This window comes from Salvelinus fontinalis, chromosome 2, assembly GCF_029448725.1.
Source record: "Salvelinus fontinalis isolate EN_2023a chromosome 2, ASM2944872v1, whole genome shotgun sequence".
Lineage (NCBI taxonomy): Eukaryota > Metazoa > Chordata > Actinopteri > Salmoniformes > Salmonidae > Salvelinus > Salvelinus fontinalis.
Window position 1 is genome coordinate 45120354 of NC_074666.1, and position 15095 is coordinate 45135448.

At 41.5% G+C, this 15095-nt stretch overlaps 1 protein-coding gene across 1 annotated transcript in view; it reads right to left on the reverse strand.

Annotated features, from left to right (window-relative positions):
- Positions 1 to 10064, reverse strand: part of LOC129819489 (opioid-binding protein/cell adhesion molecule-like) — a 527446-nt gene extending 517382 nt beyond the window's left edge. Inside the window, exon 1 of the mRNA XM_055875804.1 lies at positions 9736 to 10064. Coding sequence (XP_055731779.1) covers positions 9736 to 9796 — 61 coding nt within the window. The 5' untranslated portion in view covers positions 9797 to 10064. The remainder of the gene's footprint in view (positions 1 to 9735) is intronic.
- Positions 10065 to 15095: the final 5031 nt, after the last annotated feature.

A 15095-nucleotide genomic window follows, 5' to 3' on the forward strand; every position in this document is an offset into this window, starting at 1 on the left:
CTGAGCCGTGTCCATCTCTGAGGTCTTCTGCACTCACACCTCAGCCAGGATGTGCTTATTGGACCTTATGCCTGCTCCCGCCCCCAGCTTCTGGTTCCTGATGACGTCAGTACCCATGACAATAAACTCCTCCAGTTGCCGTGGACTAACGAGGCTGTTGAATGGGTTGCGCCAGTATGTGCCTCTGTCCACCTCAGCAATCTGCAGGGTGTTGGGGTCGACGGGGTAGATAGTGCTGGTGACTCAGGCACACACACACGGCCCATGTTCCCCAGGCTCTGAGCCAGACTATAACTTGATTGGAGCTATAACTTGGAGATATAACTCTGAGCTATAACTTGATTGGAGGTAAATGACAATTGAAGGACAACCATTTCTGTAGCACTCCACCAATCAGGCCTTTATGGTAGAGTTGCCAGACAGAAGCCACTCCTCAGTAAAAGGCACATGACAGCCTGCTTGGAGTTTGCCAAAAGGCACCTAAAGGACTCTCAGACCATGAGAAACAAGATTATCTGGTCTGATGAAACCAAGATTGAACACTTTGGCCTGAATGCCAAGTGTCATGTCTGGAGGAAATCAGGCACCATCCCTACCGTGAAGCATGGTGGTGGCAGCATCATGGTATGGAGATGTTTTACAGCAGCAGGGACTGGGAGACATGTCAGGATTGAGGTAATGATGAACGGAGCAAAGTACAGAGTGATCCTTGATGAAAATCTGCTCTGTAGCGTTCAGGACCTCAGACTGGGGCGAAGGTTCACCTTCCAACAGGACAACAACCCTAAGCACACAGCCAAGACAATGCAGGAGTGGCTTCAGGACAAGTCTCTGAATGCCCTTGAGTGAACCAGCCAGAGCCCAGACTTGAATTCGATGAAACATCTCTGGATAGACCTGAAAATAGCTGTGCAGCGACCCTCCCCATTCAATCTGAAAGAGCTTGAGAGCATCTGCAGAGAAGAATGGGAGAAACTCTACAAATACAGGTGTGCCAAGTTTGTAGCGTCATACCCAAGAAGACTCGAGGCTGTAATCGCTGCCAACGGTGCTTCAACAAAGTACTGAGTAAAGGAGCTGAATACTTACACTACTGTTCAAAAGTTTGGGGTCATTTATACATTTTTTGTCCATTAAAATAACATCAAATTGATTAGAAATACAGTGTAGACATTGTTAATGTTGTAAATGACTATTGTAGCTGGAAACGACAGATTTTTTTATGGAATATCTACAAAGCTGTACAGAGGCCCCTTATCAGCAACCATCACTCCTGTGTTCCAATGGCATGTTGTGTTAGCTAATCCAAGTTCATCATTTTAAAAGGCTAATTGATCATTAGAAAACCTTTTTGCAATTATGTTAGCACAGCTGAAAACTGTTGTGATGATTACAGATGCAATAAAACTGATCTTCTTAGACTGGTTGAGTATCTGGAGCATCAACATTTGTGGGTTCGATTATAGGCTCAAAATGGCCAGAAACAAAGAACTTTCTTCTGAAACTCGTCAGTCTATTCCTGTTCTAAGAAATGAAGGCTATTCCATGCAAGAAATTGCCAAGAAACTGAAGATCTCGTACAACGTTGTGTACTACTCCCTTCACAGAACAGCGCAAACTGGCTCTAACCAGAATAGAAAGAGGAGTGGGAGGTCCCGGTGCAGAACTGAGCAAGAGGACAAGTACATTGGAGTGTCTAGTTTGAGAAACAAACGCCTAACAAGTCCTCAACTGGCAGCTTCATTAAATAGTACCTGCAAAACACCAGTTCCAATGTCAACAGTTTAGAGGCGACTCCGGGATGCTTTAGGAAATAAATGTTGATCATTTAGTATGCCCAACTGTTGTCTGCGAAGCTCTCAAAGAATATATGAGAGGTTGTATGATGTCTTACTCTTCCCCAAAGAAAAAGAAGACCATAACAAATTAGAAATAGTAGAACAGAAATTTCACAACTTAGAAAGAAAACAGTTAGATAGAAATGCTAGCACACTTCAACAGTTGATACTTTAAAGCTTGAATATAACTGATCTGCAGAGATTGCTGCCATGGAATCAAAGCAACAATGTGTTTAGCAAGGTGTAAATTCACCTTTAATTTATTAGCAAATTAAAGAGTAAGAGGAATGTACCATCCAAATCCCAGATGGTAGCATAACAATGGATTCTTCTGAAATCAGCTCAGTCTTTAATAAAACATTTTATCACACACTGTATCAATCCAAAAAACAGAAGTTCAAAGGAGGATATAGACAATTTCCTTAAGGCCATTTTACCAATAAGTGAACAAGAGAAAATGTATATTGATAAAAACCCCAGGTGAATTGTTGGAGGCCATCAATAATCTCCAAAATGGGAAATCTCCTGGTACTGATGGATTCCCAGTGGAATTGTATAGACACTTTCATCCCAAATTACTAAAGCCTATGTTACTTATGCTCATAGCATCTTGACAGAAAAATGTACTTCCCTAGTCACTGTTTGGCTATAATCACCCTACTTTAAAAGAAGATAAGGATCCATTGTCATGCAGATCCTTCCAACCAGTATTCCTATTGAATGTGGATTACAAAATCATTGCTATCGTATTGGCTTTTTGTATAGAAACAGTAATACAAAAATAAATTTACTCAGATCAAAAATGGTTTATACGTTTTTCCATATAATTCATCATACTAAGAACTCAAACTCTCCAAAAGTGGCAGTATCAATAGATGCTAAAAAGCATTTGATAGGGTGTCACGTTCCTGACCTGTTTTCCTTTTTTCTTGTATTTATTTAGTTGGTCAGGGCGTGAGTTGGGTGGGTTGGTCTGTGTGTTTTTCTATGTTGGGGTTTTTGTGTTCGGCCTGGTATGATTCTCAGTCAGAGGCAGCTGTAGATCGTTTGTCCCTGATTGAGAATCATACTAAGGCAGCCGGGGTTTCACGTGTGTTTTGTGGGTGGTTGTATCGCGTGTCTGCATTCGTGCCACACGGGACTGTTTGTCGATTGTTTCATGGTGTTCTTTTGTTTCGTGTTCAGTTTCGATTCATTAAATAATCATGGACACTAATCACTCCGCATATTGGTCTGATCCTTCTCGCCTCTCCTCCTCGTCCGAGGAGGAGGATTACGACGATCGTCACATAGGGTGGAATGGGCAAGTTTGGTTTTGGTGTTGTATTTCTTTCCTGGATTGAGCTATTGTACAAATCCCTGAAACATCTATACAAACAAATTGACAGATCTCTGAATCATTTAAGTTATCAAGAAGGACAAAACAGGGATGCTCTTTGTCTAGTTATGTATTTCCTTTGCCAGAACCCCTAGCGTCAATAATTATAACTCATGGCTCAATCTGGGGCATAGAGATTGGTGATCAACATGTGATATCATTGTATGCAGATGTCATTTTACTTTATTTATCTGAACAAGAACATTCTCTATAATTTATTTGACTACTGTTGGACACATATGGTTCGGTATCAGGATTCAAAGTGAATTGGGAGAACTAAAATAATTCCTCATTTCTAATTATGACTTCTCAAGTTTAGAAAGTCAATTTAAGTGGAAATAGACAAAGACACATGTGAAATATCTTGGTGTACTGATACCATCCATTCTGGAAGAGGCATATACATTTTATCATTTTCCTTTTAGATCAAATTGAATCTGATGTTCAGAGATGGAGATCTTTCCCTATTTCTATGTTAGGTAGGGTCAAAATCAAAATTAATATACTACCAAGGTTGATGTATTTATTCCAGGCTCTGCCAGTTTAAATTCCAACCAACTTTTTGAATAAATAAACGGCCTGCTCTCCAACTTTATTTGGAATGGAAAGATCTAAAGAGTCAATTTGACTGTTTTAGACTTACCCTATAAAGCTGAAAGTCTTGAACTACCTCTTGTAAAGATGTATTACTGGGCTGCACAACTGCGTTCACTTAAACAATGGACAGCAGACTATCCTTGTGCATGGAGGAGTATCAAAGCAATACATGTTTTACCTTATGATCTCAAATATATTCACCAATTTGGGTCCAATGTGTTGAAGAAAAAAACAGACCATCCAATGATTCTCAATTCCATTCGTATTTGGGAAAATTTACCTAAATTCATGAGGTGGAGAGAATTGATATCGCCAGATACCCCTATTTGGAATAACCCCACCTTACCTCCAGTGTTGACAACACCTTTAAGTCTTGATTCCAAAGTGGCATCATGAATTTTGAACATGTGTACTATGAAGGATCTCTACTGTTATTCAATCAATTACAAAAAATATTTGGATTATCCAAGGTAAATTTTTTAAGTACTTAAAAACAAATCATATCAAATTGTGTTGGTCACATACACATATTTAGTAGATGTTATTGCGGGTGTAGTGAAATGCTTGTGTTCCTAGCTCCAACAGTGCAGTAGTATCTAACAGTGGGGTAGTATCTAAAAATGATTCACAACAATATACACATCTAAAAATTAAATAATGGAATTAAGAAATATAAATATTCGATTGAGCAATGTTGGAGTGGAATTGACAAAAATATAGTAGAATAGAATACAGTATATACATTATTTAAACATTATTAAAGTGGCTTGTGTTCCATTCCATTATTAAAGTGGCCAGTGATTCCAAGTCTATGTATATAAGGCAGCAGCCTCTAAGGTGCAGGGTTGTGTAACCGGCTAGAAGCCGGCTAGTGATGGCTATTTAACAGTCTGACGACCTTAAGATAGAAGCTGTTTTTCAGTTTGCCGTCAGTAATGTGTACGCTGAGGAGCTTTCCACCTTCTTCACTGCGGTCCCGCTGATGTGAATAGGGGCATGATCCATAAACACTCCAGCCAGCTCTTCTGCGCATGCTCTGAGGACGTGGCTAGGGATGCAGTCTGCACCAGCAGCCTTGTGAGGGTTAACACGTTTAAATGTTTTACTCAGGTCGGCCATGGAGAACCAGAGCCCACAGTCCTTGGGAGTCGGCCATTACAGTGGCACTGTGTTATCCTCAAAGCAGGCGAAGAAGGTGTTTGGCTTGTCCGGGAGCAAGACGTCAGTGTTCGCGACGTGGCTGGCTTTCCCTTTGTAATTCGTGATTGTCTATAGACCCTGCCACATATGTCTCGTGTCTGAGCCGTTGAATTTCGACTTCACTTTGTCTCTGTACTGACATTTTGCCTGTTTGATTACCTTACGGAGGGAATAACTACACTGTTTGTATTCCACCATATTCCTAGTCACCTTGCCATGGTTAAATGAGGTGGTTCGTGCTTTCAGTTTTGCGCGGATGTGGCTTCTATCCATGGTTTCTGATTTGAGTAGGATTTAATAGTCACAATTGGAACAACATCCGCAATACACTTTCTGGTGTTATTCTCAGAGGCTACCCAGAACATATCCCAGTCCGCGTGATCAAAACAATCTTGAAGCATGGATTACGATTGGTCAGACCAGCATTGAATAGACCTTAGCATGGGTACTTCCTGTTTGAGTTTCTGCCTATAGGAAGGGAGCAGCAAAAAGCAGTATGGCTGAATGGACGGGGACAGTATATCCAGAGAGAGCCATGTTTCCGTGAAACAGAGTATGTTACAATCCCTGGTGTCGATCTAGAAGGAGATCCTCACCCTGAGCTCATCTACTTTATTATCCAGAGACTGAACATTACCGAGTCATATACTCAGAAGTGGTGGAGGGTGTGCACGCCACCTGAGTCGGACTACAATCCACTCCGTATATCTTGAATCCGCCAGGGGTGTTTTGGAGCAGCCTCTGGAATAATTTTAATTGCCCTGGGGGGTACGAACATAGGATCCAATTTGGGAACGTTTTATTTCTGGTTGTAATGCTGGTGAGTTACTGGCACTCTGATATCCAAAACGTATTTCCCGCTGTGTGTAATAACACAAAACAAATTCTGGGCTAATAATGTAAGCAATAACACACAAAAAAATAAAAATACTGCAAAGTTGCTTAAGAGCTAGAAGCAGAGCACCATATCTGTCGACGTGATCTTATCTGTCTTATCTTACAACTCAGAAATATTTTTGAATTACCAAAAGAAGATGATTTCCAAGTTATATCAAGGGTTGATTGAAACTCTACCTGATGTTTCAGAACCTATAAGGAAAAAATGGGAAACAGATCTAAAGTAAGAAATTGAGGAGAATCATTGGTCACAGATACTATATTTGAAATGAACAATCTAGCTATCTACCATTAGAGAATTTGTTCTTAACTGACTTGCCTAGTTAAATAAATAAAATGGATGGAGTATCTTGGCAAAGGAGAAATGCTCACTAACAGGGATGTATATACATTTGTGCACAACATTTTATTGAAATAAGCTTTTTATGGGTATGGAACATTTCTGGGATCTTTTATTTCAGCACATGAAACATGGGACCAACACTTTACATGTTGCGTTTAAGTTTTTGATCAGTGTATATTATAAAGTTAAACAAAACCCCAGAAAATTGGGAAACCATATGTTGATCACCTTGGGGAATGTGTTGTACAGTGGGAGTTTTGTCTTTGTTTTGTGTTGTTTGTGGGGCGCTGTGGAAAAACAATAAAAAATAGTTGTAAAAAAAAAAAAAAAAACAATAACAATAACAATAATGTGGCGTAATGACAGTGCAGCATTTTTCTTCTTTCCAGGAAGCGCAGAGCCAACTGCAACAAGGACGGGGCAAATTCAGCACATTGAAATTCCCGCGAAGACATATTTAACGGCTTTAGAATGCAATTTGTGCACACGGTAAATTAATATGGATTTGAGGTGAAGGGTTTATGTTAATTCATTAAATGTCTTTGGTTTGGAAAAGCTGCAAGAAGCAAATATTTGGAATCTTTTCATCATATTGCTTAGCTATTTACTGATAAAATATCGACATCCCATTTGAATAGTGAGTATACTTTTATGGCAGTCAATAGCATTGTCAATGTCATGCCTAAGGGTAGGCCTAAGCACTGTGAATATTTTTCCTGATAATTATCAGATTCTATATGTGACCAACCAGGGTTAGTCTCCTGCGTGCCACAAGACTGTGTTAGTTCCCTGAGCTAAAGCTTAGACATTCACTCGGGGAGCTAACACAAGTCAGGTTTCAGACAAGATTTCTCATCATGCAATCGGGTTTACAGACCATCTCTGATGCATACCTGATGGTGTTTCAATAGACAGTATTAAATATGATTGGATTTAAATGACGAAGTGTCTACAGAGCACAAGCACATCAACAAGTTACAAACATGTATGAGTGTTGAAATACTGTGCTATAATACTGTAATGCTGCGACAATAAATTGTCCCAAACAACAGTGACAAATGTCCCACTATTATAACTATGACCTCTAAAAACCTCTCACTTATAATTTGCGCCTTCAGGAAATGAGCAAGCCCTGTTGTTATTTTGATGAAACGGGCAAAGTGGCAATTTCACATCTGGGTAGTAACCGGTGTAAATTATTCACGATCCTCATCTGCACCTAATTTGCTTAATAACATATTGTGCCGGGAAGCACAGGGGAAGTGTCACTTTGGAAAAATGAGGGCGAACCCAATAAGATGGCACTTTCTTAAAGCAAAGGAAAATAATAGGTCATTTCTGGTGTTCTACTGTATAACGTCCTCACTTTTCAATGTGAATTGGTCATGTTCCTCTTTCTCGTCAAATTTTAAACATCACTTTTCAATGCAGATTGGTCAGATTTGGCTAGTAATAGTGTTCCATCTGTGTGTTATGCTCATTGATTAATTTTTCAAAAGCACTATAAGGTATTATGTGCATTGTGTACAAAGAGATGGGCACAGTGGGCATAGACTGACTGGGCGGCAGGTAGCCTATAGTGGATAAGAGCGTTGGAACAGTGACTGAAAGGTCGCTGGTTCAAATCTCTTCGCCAACTATGTGAAAAATTGGTAGATGTGCCCTTGAGCAAGGCACTTAACCCTAAGTCGCTCTGGATAAAAGCGTCTGCTAAAATGTACAAATGTAAACTTTTCACAGGGAGGGCGCACTAAAACAGCATATTTTGCCAGGGGAGGTCATCTCTATTTAGTAGCCTTGTTATAAGAAAAGGACACTCTACCCATCAGCAAGGATCTTCATGTCTTTTCACATGGGAAGCTTAACACCCTCACAATGCTTACCCCCCCCCCGCACTCTCGGTTGGAAGTCGAACAACAGCTGTTGCTCCAAATTTCGATTTAACCACCAATAATTCTCGCCTTTGGCTGAGGCAGGCTGGTGGAAGGACTGGGGGACACAATAGACAGGACCTGCGAGGATCTTGGCCGGAGCGCCACAGGAATATGTGCTGCATCCTGGCAACGCTCGGACAGATCTGCCTCGGAGCCACACAGAGAGGCTCAAGGGAGAGGAGGGGGAAGAGGGAGGGGGTAGAGGGGAGGAAAACACAAGCTTGCTCAGCCTCCTAGACAACGAGGCACAGCCTTGCCACTTGTGCTCGTCTAATGCACTCAATTCTCAACACACAGAGCCGAGTGGTTGGAGGGGGAAATTGTCATAGGGCTGTTTTCCACAAAGGACATCCCTGTCCTCTACACATTGTTGTGGCTCTCTAATGTGCCATCATGAGAATGCCAAGGCAAGTGAGAATGGGATACATTAGACAATGTAGGCTAGTGGATGAGCAGTTTGGTAATCTTCTTTTTTGTGTAAGTGACATACGGTATGCCACTTACCAAAAAAAACAGATTACCAAACTGCTCATCCACTAGCCTACATTGCCTAATGTGTCCCATTCTCACTTGCCTTGGCATTCTCATGATGGCGCATAAGAAGACAGGTGATTAAATTAGATTGATGGAGTCTATAACATTTCCATTTTAGTCCATACTCATATCCAGAGGGACTTGCAGGACCGATTAGGGATAAGTGCCTTGCTCACGGGAATATCGACAGATTTTTCACCTAGTCGGCTCGGGGATTCGAACCAGCGTTCTATCCGTTACTGGCCAAACACTCTCTAGGCTACCTACCGCCCCAGGTAAAAAGATTCTACAGTATTTACAAAACTATTAAAACATATGGACTATGTGAAGAAGCAACTTGTTGGCTAATAGAAAAACATTCAGTGAAGCTGCCCACAACAATTAGGCCTACAGAGAAAACATTAGAAGCATGCCACATGTCACTAATAAAGTAGGCTAGGATACTCCCTCAATAGCAAATGTCGCATTTCCAATCACGGGGGTTGCCTGTGAGGGCTAACACGGCTTAACTTCGATGGCCTGAACACGTTGTAGATGCGGATTAACCACTAATACTTAATCAACTTTACGCAAAGTCCTCCTGTCAGAGTGCGATTTACAATGCGTCAATAAGCTCGGCGGTTAGAGTCACAAGGTGCATCAAGAGACACGGACGAATTGCTGCATCAGAGAAGCAATGATAGGGAACATATTCATAATGTAGCCTTAATTGGGTTTACAAGCACTTGGAGCTATACTAGTGAGACAAACCTCGAAATTGCTTGATGACTAAGGCCACCAACATTATGACAGTCAAGTCCCACACTAATCGCTTGGTCTACGCTGCCACTTTTTTGGCATGTGATGTCAAATCTCGGATCCACGCAATATGTAAGGGTTCTACAATAGCCTATATAAAAAGCGCGCGCATCTCTAGAAGAGGTGCGCGCTAACCTAATATATGCTACATGATAATGCAATAGCTATTACACTAATGGCACCTGCCATTTCTCCAGCAAAATTAAAATAGCCTACCTTGTTGAATCAGAAGAATGGTCATTCCGGTCAGCAAAACCCAGAACATAGGATTCTTCATGGTGATTTGACGGGTCGTTTATCTGTGTAGTAGTAGAAGATGGTGTTGTCGCTCGGATATAGGCTACTACAAACGCAAATCCTGGGAAAAGTGAAGTGTACCAGACTATGTCCCGGGTCCCTCTGACTGTAAAGCAGCCACCAACACAAGCAGTACCAAGTCCCTCCTTCACTAATGTATTGGTCGTGATTTGTAAGAGGTTGCTTGGATAGGCTTCCAGTGGCGTACAAAGACGCTGCTGTCCAGGAGCCTCATTTATCAAAGGTGCGTGCGCACAAACATACTCTAAATCTTGTGTGCGCCAGTTTTCCCGCAAAGGTTGGTTTTTATCAGTTTTGTACTTGAAGGGAAGTGTACATATCTCCACGCCAATCTCACACTATTCGTCCGCACAACTTCTAGAAGGTTTATCAGCTGTATTGCAAGCAAATATGCTTATTGTTCGTTTGGGGGAAATGGGAGGTGTTTGATGGACAGGGGATTATAAAAATTTTAGGCAAAAACATTAAAACGTAGGCGTAATGATTAAACAGATGCATTCGACATTGGTAGATCGCATAGCAGGATGTCGTCTAATATTTATTGTACTTTTATTACAGCCTATATGCCTAAATCATAATCATATTGCAGGACATGTCTCTCCTTTGCTGACATAATTGGTTTAAATTATTCCGGATACACAACAAATTGATTAATTGGTCATTCAATACCCAAGCATGCTCTAAAGTAAATAGACGGGTAGCATAGACAGTAGCCTATGTGACAATATGGGTAGGTTACAGAAATGCTGTGCGATATTAGGAGCGCGACATCATAGCCTAGTCTATTTCATTTCAGAGCCTAAAGTATACTTACCAAGGCAGGAGATAGAAACACAATCATGTATTGATAAACAAAATATTGAACAACAATTCGTATTTTGCATAGAAGTGTAGAGTGTAGCATCTACTTTTAAATTGTTCTAAAGGACAATCAATCATGCAGAATGCGCGGCCAGTGTTTGGCACAATAAGGCGGCATGCATTGTTTGTTGGGAAAAGTCACTGCCACATTCTTCCCACACCTCTACAGAAATGTGATCAAATTTGCTATTGGCTTTCTTTTAGGAACTATCAGGTAGTGGTGCGCAGGTTGACTCATAACTGATTCATAACCTGCAGTCCCCACGGATATATATCCGTAGGGTTGAATAAAGAAAAACCAATACATAAAAATCTATATATCTATAGGCTACATTGAGGTTTTTCTTTAATTATTTTCAGGCTATCTGGCATTGATGCGTAAGCCTAAGCTTTGGGGCCTAACTTTACGCGCCCCAAATAGCCTACATCCAAACGCTTTTGGAAACAGGCAGAAAAAGTTAACGTAGTTACACTGAGGCAAAAAGGACAATGTCGGAGTTTCATTCAATAAGAGGAAAGCTGCGATACGGAGAGCTGAAAACAACGAGAAGAGAGGTCCAGAAAAGTCATGTTTGAGAATGATTTGGTGAAGTGGTAAAAGAGGATGATGATTGCAGTGCCTATACGTGTGATGGTTGTGAGGTGCTATACAAATTCGACTGTCACAAGATGTGACTTCAAATAGGCATATGGCACGTCAAGGGAACTGTAGCCTCCTATTTAGATTGGTTAAATGGAAACTGAAATCTGGACACTGACTGTATGTCTATAACCTATTGTATTTTCTCCCTGCTCCCTAAACGTATTTGCTCCAAGAAATAAACAGAGATGACAGAGAAAACATTACCGATGTCAACTCATTTGAATAATTTATTCTATAATATTATTCTGGTGAGCAAATGTTTATTTAGTCTTCTGTGGCAACATATAAAATGACGGAAGAGAAGCTGCATGTATTTACTTATAGACAAGTTGACTAACAAATACCCTGCCAAAATTTCTGAAATTATTAACAGAAACATATCGAAATTGGGCAAAAGAATATCCTGCACCCCTTGTCAAAAAATCGTTCTGCTGTCTCTGACTGTAGCCTACAGTACAGCGCCTTTTCTATATTTGTCGGTTAGGGTCGGGTGATGGCCTCAGTTTTTCACTTCATCACATATGTGGGCGGTTGCAGATGGGTTAATAGCAATTGCAGGAGCAGCTGACCCTTGCACCACTAGGGGAGACTGGGGATGGTAACACGTTTCACCTTTTCGTCAGTTTCTCAGAGATCATTTATGGTAGTGTATTCAAAACTTGATACAAACAATATACATATGTCCTTTACAAATTGGCGTGGTTATTATATATGTAAATCAAACTGTAAATGCATAGTGTTGTCTTAAATACAAGGAGTGAAGTGTTACAATTTACCCCATGGTCTGGGTTAGTTGTAACAGTGAGGTGAATTGTAAAATAATGAAAAAGTGCATAAATCATGACATTCAACTAATTATTGGATGCCTTTATTGAGACCATGAGAGCAACATTGCCATGTTTAACATTTTGTTTGGCAGAAAAATTAATAAATTTACCCTCCACTAAATGGTCTTTCTCAACCAAACGACAACTAGGCTAGACTAAACACCTGGATGTTTGTGGTGTGTGTCTGTGTGTGTGTGTCACTGAATGTTGGACATGTTCACATTCAGTACCACAGTTGTGACAGTGGTACTGTTTGGCTGTCCTGGGATACATGCTTGGTGGGCCCATAATATGCATTCCCAGCACTGCACACAGACCTCCTTGGACTCGGAATTGTTAAAGTGCTCCATGTACACAATGCAGAAGTTTTCCTTGTTGGAGGAATCGGAATCTTATGGTTCAATCTGCTTTGTTTTGGATTTTTTCTTGAGCAGGACAGTTTTTGTTGTTGTTCAGTGTGGTTTGTCTTGGCTTGCTTCTTTCCAGCTGTTTTTTAAGGCAGGGCCATTTTTGTTGTTGTTGAGTGCTTAACTTTTGATGCACTTCTTCCAATGCCTGCTTGACAGGTTTATCCACCAAAATCACAGTTGTTCTCCTCTTCCTACCCCTTGTTGTAATTTTCCAAGGCCCTGCTTTTTGGAAGGGGCGTACATCAACTGGGTTAAAATCAGAAGAGTAATCTGCTGTTTCCCAGCCACAGCCTGATACTGTACATGCGGGGTGGTGCCCTGTGAAGTGGCTGGAGAGGTGGGCTGGGAGGCAGCTGGAGAGGTGGGCCGGAGAGCAGTGGGCATAAATAATAAGCTCTCTCAACCCCTTTCTCTCTTTGCAGAATCTGTACAGAGTCACATGACATATGCCATACAACCCAAAACCGTTAGCATTACTAACTTGCATGAAATATCTCTACACAGACTAGTTATTAACTTGCTATAAGTTTTGTGAATGGAACTATGAAGCAGTTCATGCCATCACAAAGACACATTTGGTCAAAATATTTACTTTCTTACTTCAAAATCAGATTTATGTCAATAGAATCTGCAGAGTTTATCACAGGGACTTTTTCATATAAGGGTTCAGGACTAAACTGATCTTGTTCATTGACTACAGCTCAGCATTCCACACCATAGTGCCTTCAAAGCTCATCACTAAGCTAAGGACCCTGGGACTAAACACCTCCCTCTACAACTGGATCCTGGACGTCCTGACGCGCCACCCCCAGATGGTAAAGGTAAGTAACAACACATTCGCAACGCTGATCCTCAACACGGGTGCCCCTCGGGGGTGCGTGCTCAATTCCCTCCTGTACTCCCTGTTCACTCATGACTGCACGGCCAAGCATGACTCCAACACCGTCATTAAGTTTGCCGGTGACACAACAGTGGTAGGTCTGATCATCGACAACGACGAGACAGCCTATAGGGAGGAGGTCAAAGACCTGACCGTGTGGTGCATGGACAACAACTTTTCTCTCAATGTGATCAAGACAAAGGAGATGAATGTGGACTACAGAAAAAGGAGGACCGAGCACGCCTCCATTGTCATCGACGGGGCAGTAGTGGAGCAGGTTGAAAGCTTCAAGTTCCTTGGCGTGCACATCACCAACAAACTAACATGGCCCAAGCAAACCAAGACAGTCGTGAAGAGGGCACGACAAAACCTATTCCCCCCCGAGCACACAGCCATGCAATCTCCATAGACAAACATTGGCAGTAGAATGGCCTTACTGAAGAGCTCAGTGACTTTCAACATGGCACCATCACAGGACGCCACCTGTCCAACAATTCAGTTCATAAATGGTCTGTATTACAACCAAAATCCTCACTACAGAGTTCCAAACTGCCTCTGGAAGCAACGTCAGCACCAGAACTGTTCGTTGGGAGCTTTATGAAATGGAATTCCATGGCCGAGCAGCCGCACAGAAGCATAAGATCCCCATGCACAATGACAAGAGTTGGTTAAAATAAAGCTCACAGTAAAGATCACTGCCATTGGACTTTGGAGCAGTGGAAATGCGTTTTCTCGAGTGATGAATCACGCTTCACCATCTGACAGCCCGACGGATACAGTGGGGCAAAAAAGTATTTAGTCAGCCACCAATTGTGCAAGTTCTCCCACTTAAAAAGATGAGAGAGGCCTGTAATGTTCATCATAGGTACACCAACTATTACAGACAAAATGAGAAAAGAAATCCACAAAATCCCATTGTAGGATTTTTAATTAATTAATTTGCAAATTATGGTGGAAAATAAGTATTTGGTCAATAACAAAAGTTTCTCAATACTTTGTTATATACCCTTTGTTGGCAATGACAGAGGTCAAACATTTTCTTTAAGTCTTCACAAGGTTTTCACACACTGTTGCTGGTATTTTGGCCCATTCCTCCATGCAGATCTCCTCTAGAGCAGTGATGTTTTGGGGCTGTTGCTGGGCAACATGGACTTTCAACTCCCTCCAAAGATTTTCTATGGGGTTGAGATCTGGAGACTGGCTAGGCCACTCCAGGACCTTGAAATGCTTCTTACGAAGCCACTCCTTCGTTGCCCGGGCGGTGTGTTTGGGATCATTGTCATGCTGAAATACCCAGCCACGTTTCATCTTCAATGCCCTTGCTGATGGAAGGAGGTTTTCACTCAAAATCTCACGATACATGGCCCCATTCATTCTTTCCTTTACACGGATCAGTCGTCCTGGTCCCTTTGCAGAAAAACAGCCCCAAAGCATGATGTTTCCACCCCCATGCTGCACAGTAGGTATGGTGTTCTTTGGATGCAACTCAGGATTCTTTGTCCTCCAAACACGACGAGTTGAGTTTTTACCAAAATGTTCTATTTTGGTTTCATCTGACCATATGACATTCTCCCAATCTTCTTCTGGATCATTCAAATGCTCTCTAGCAAACTTCAGACAGGCCTGGACATGTACTG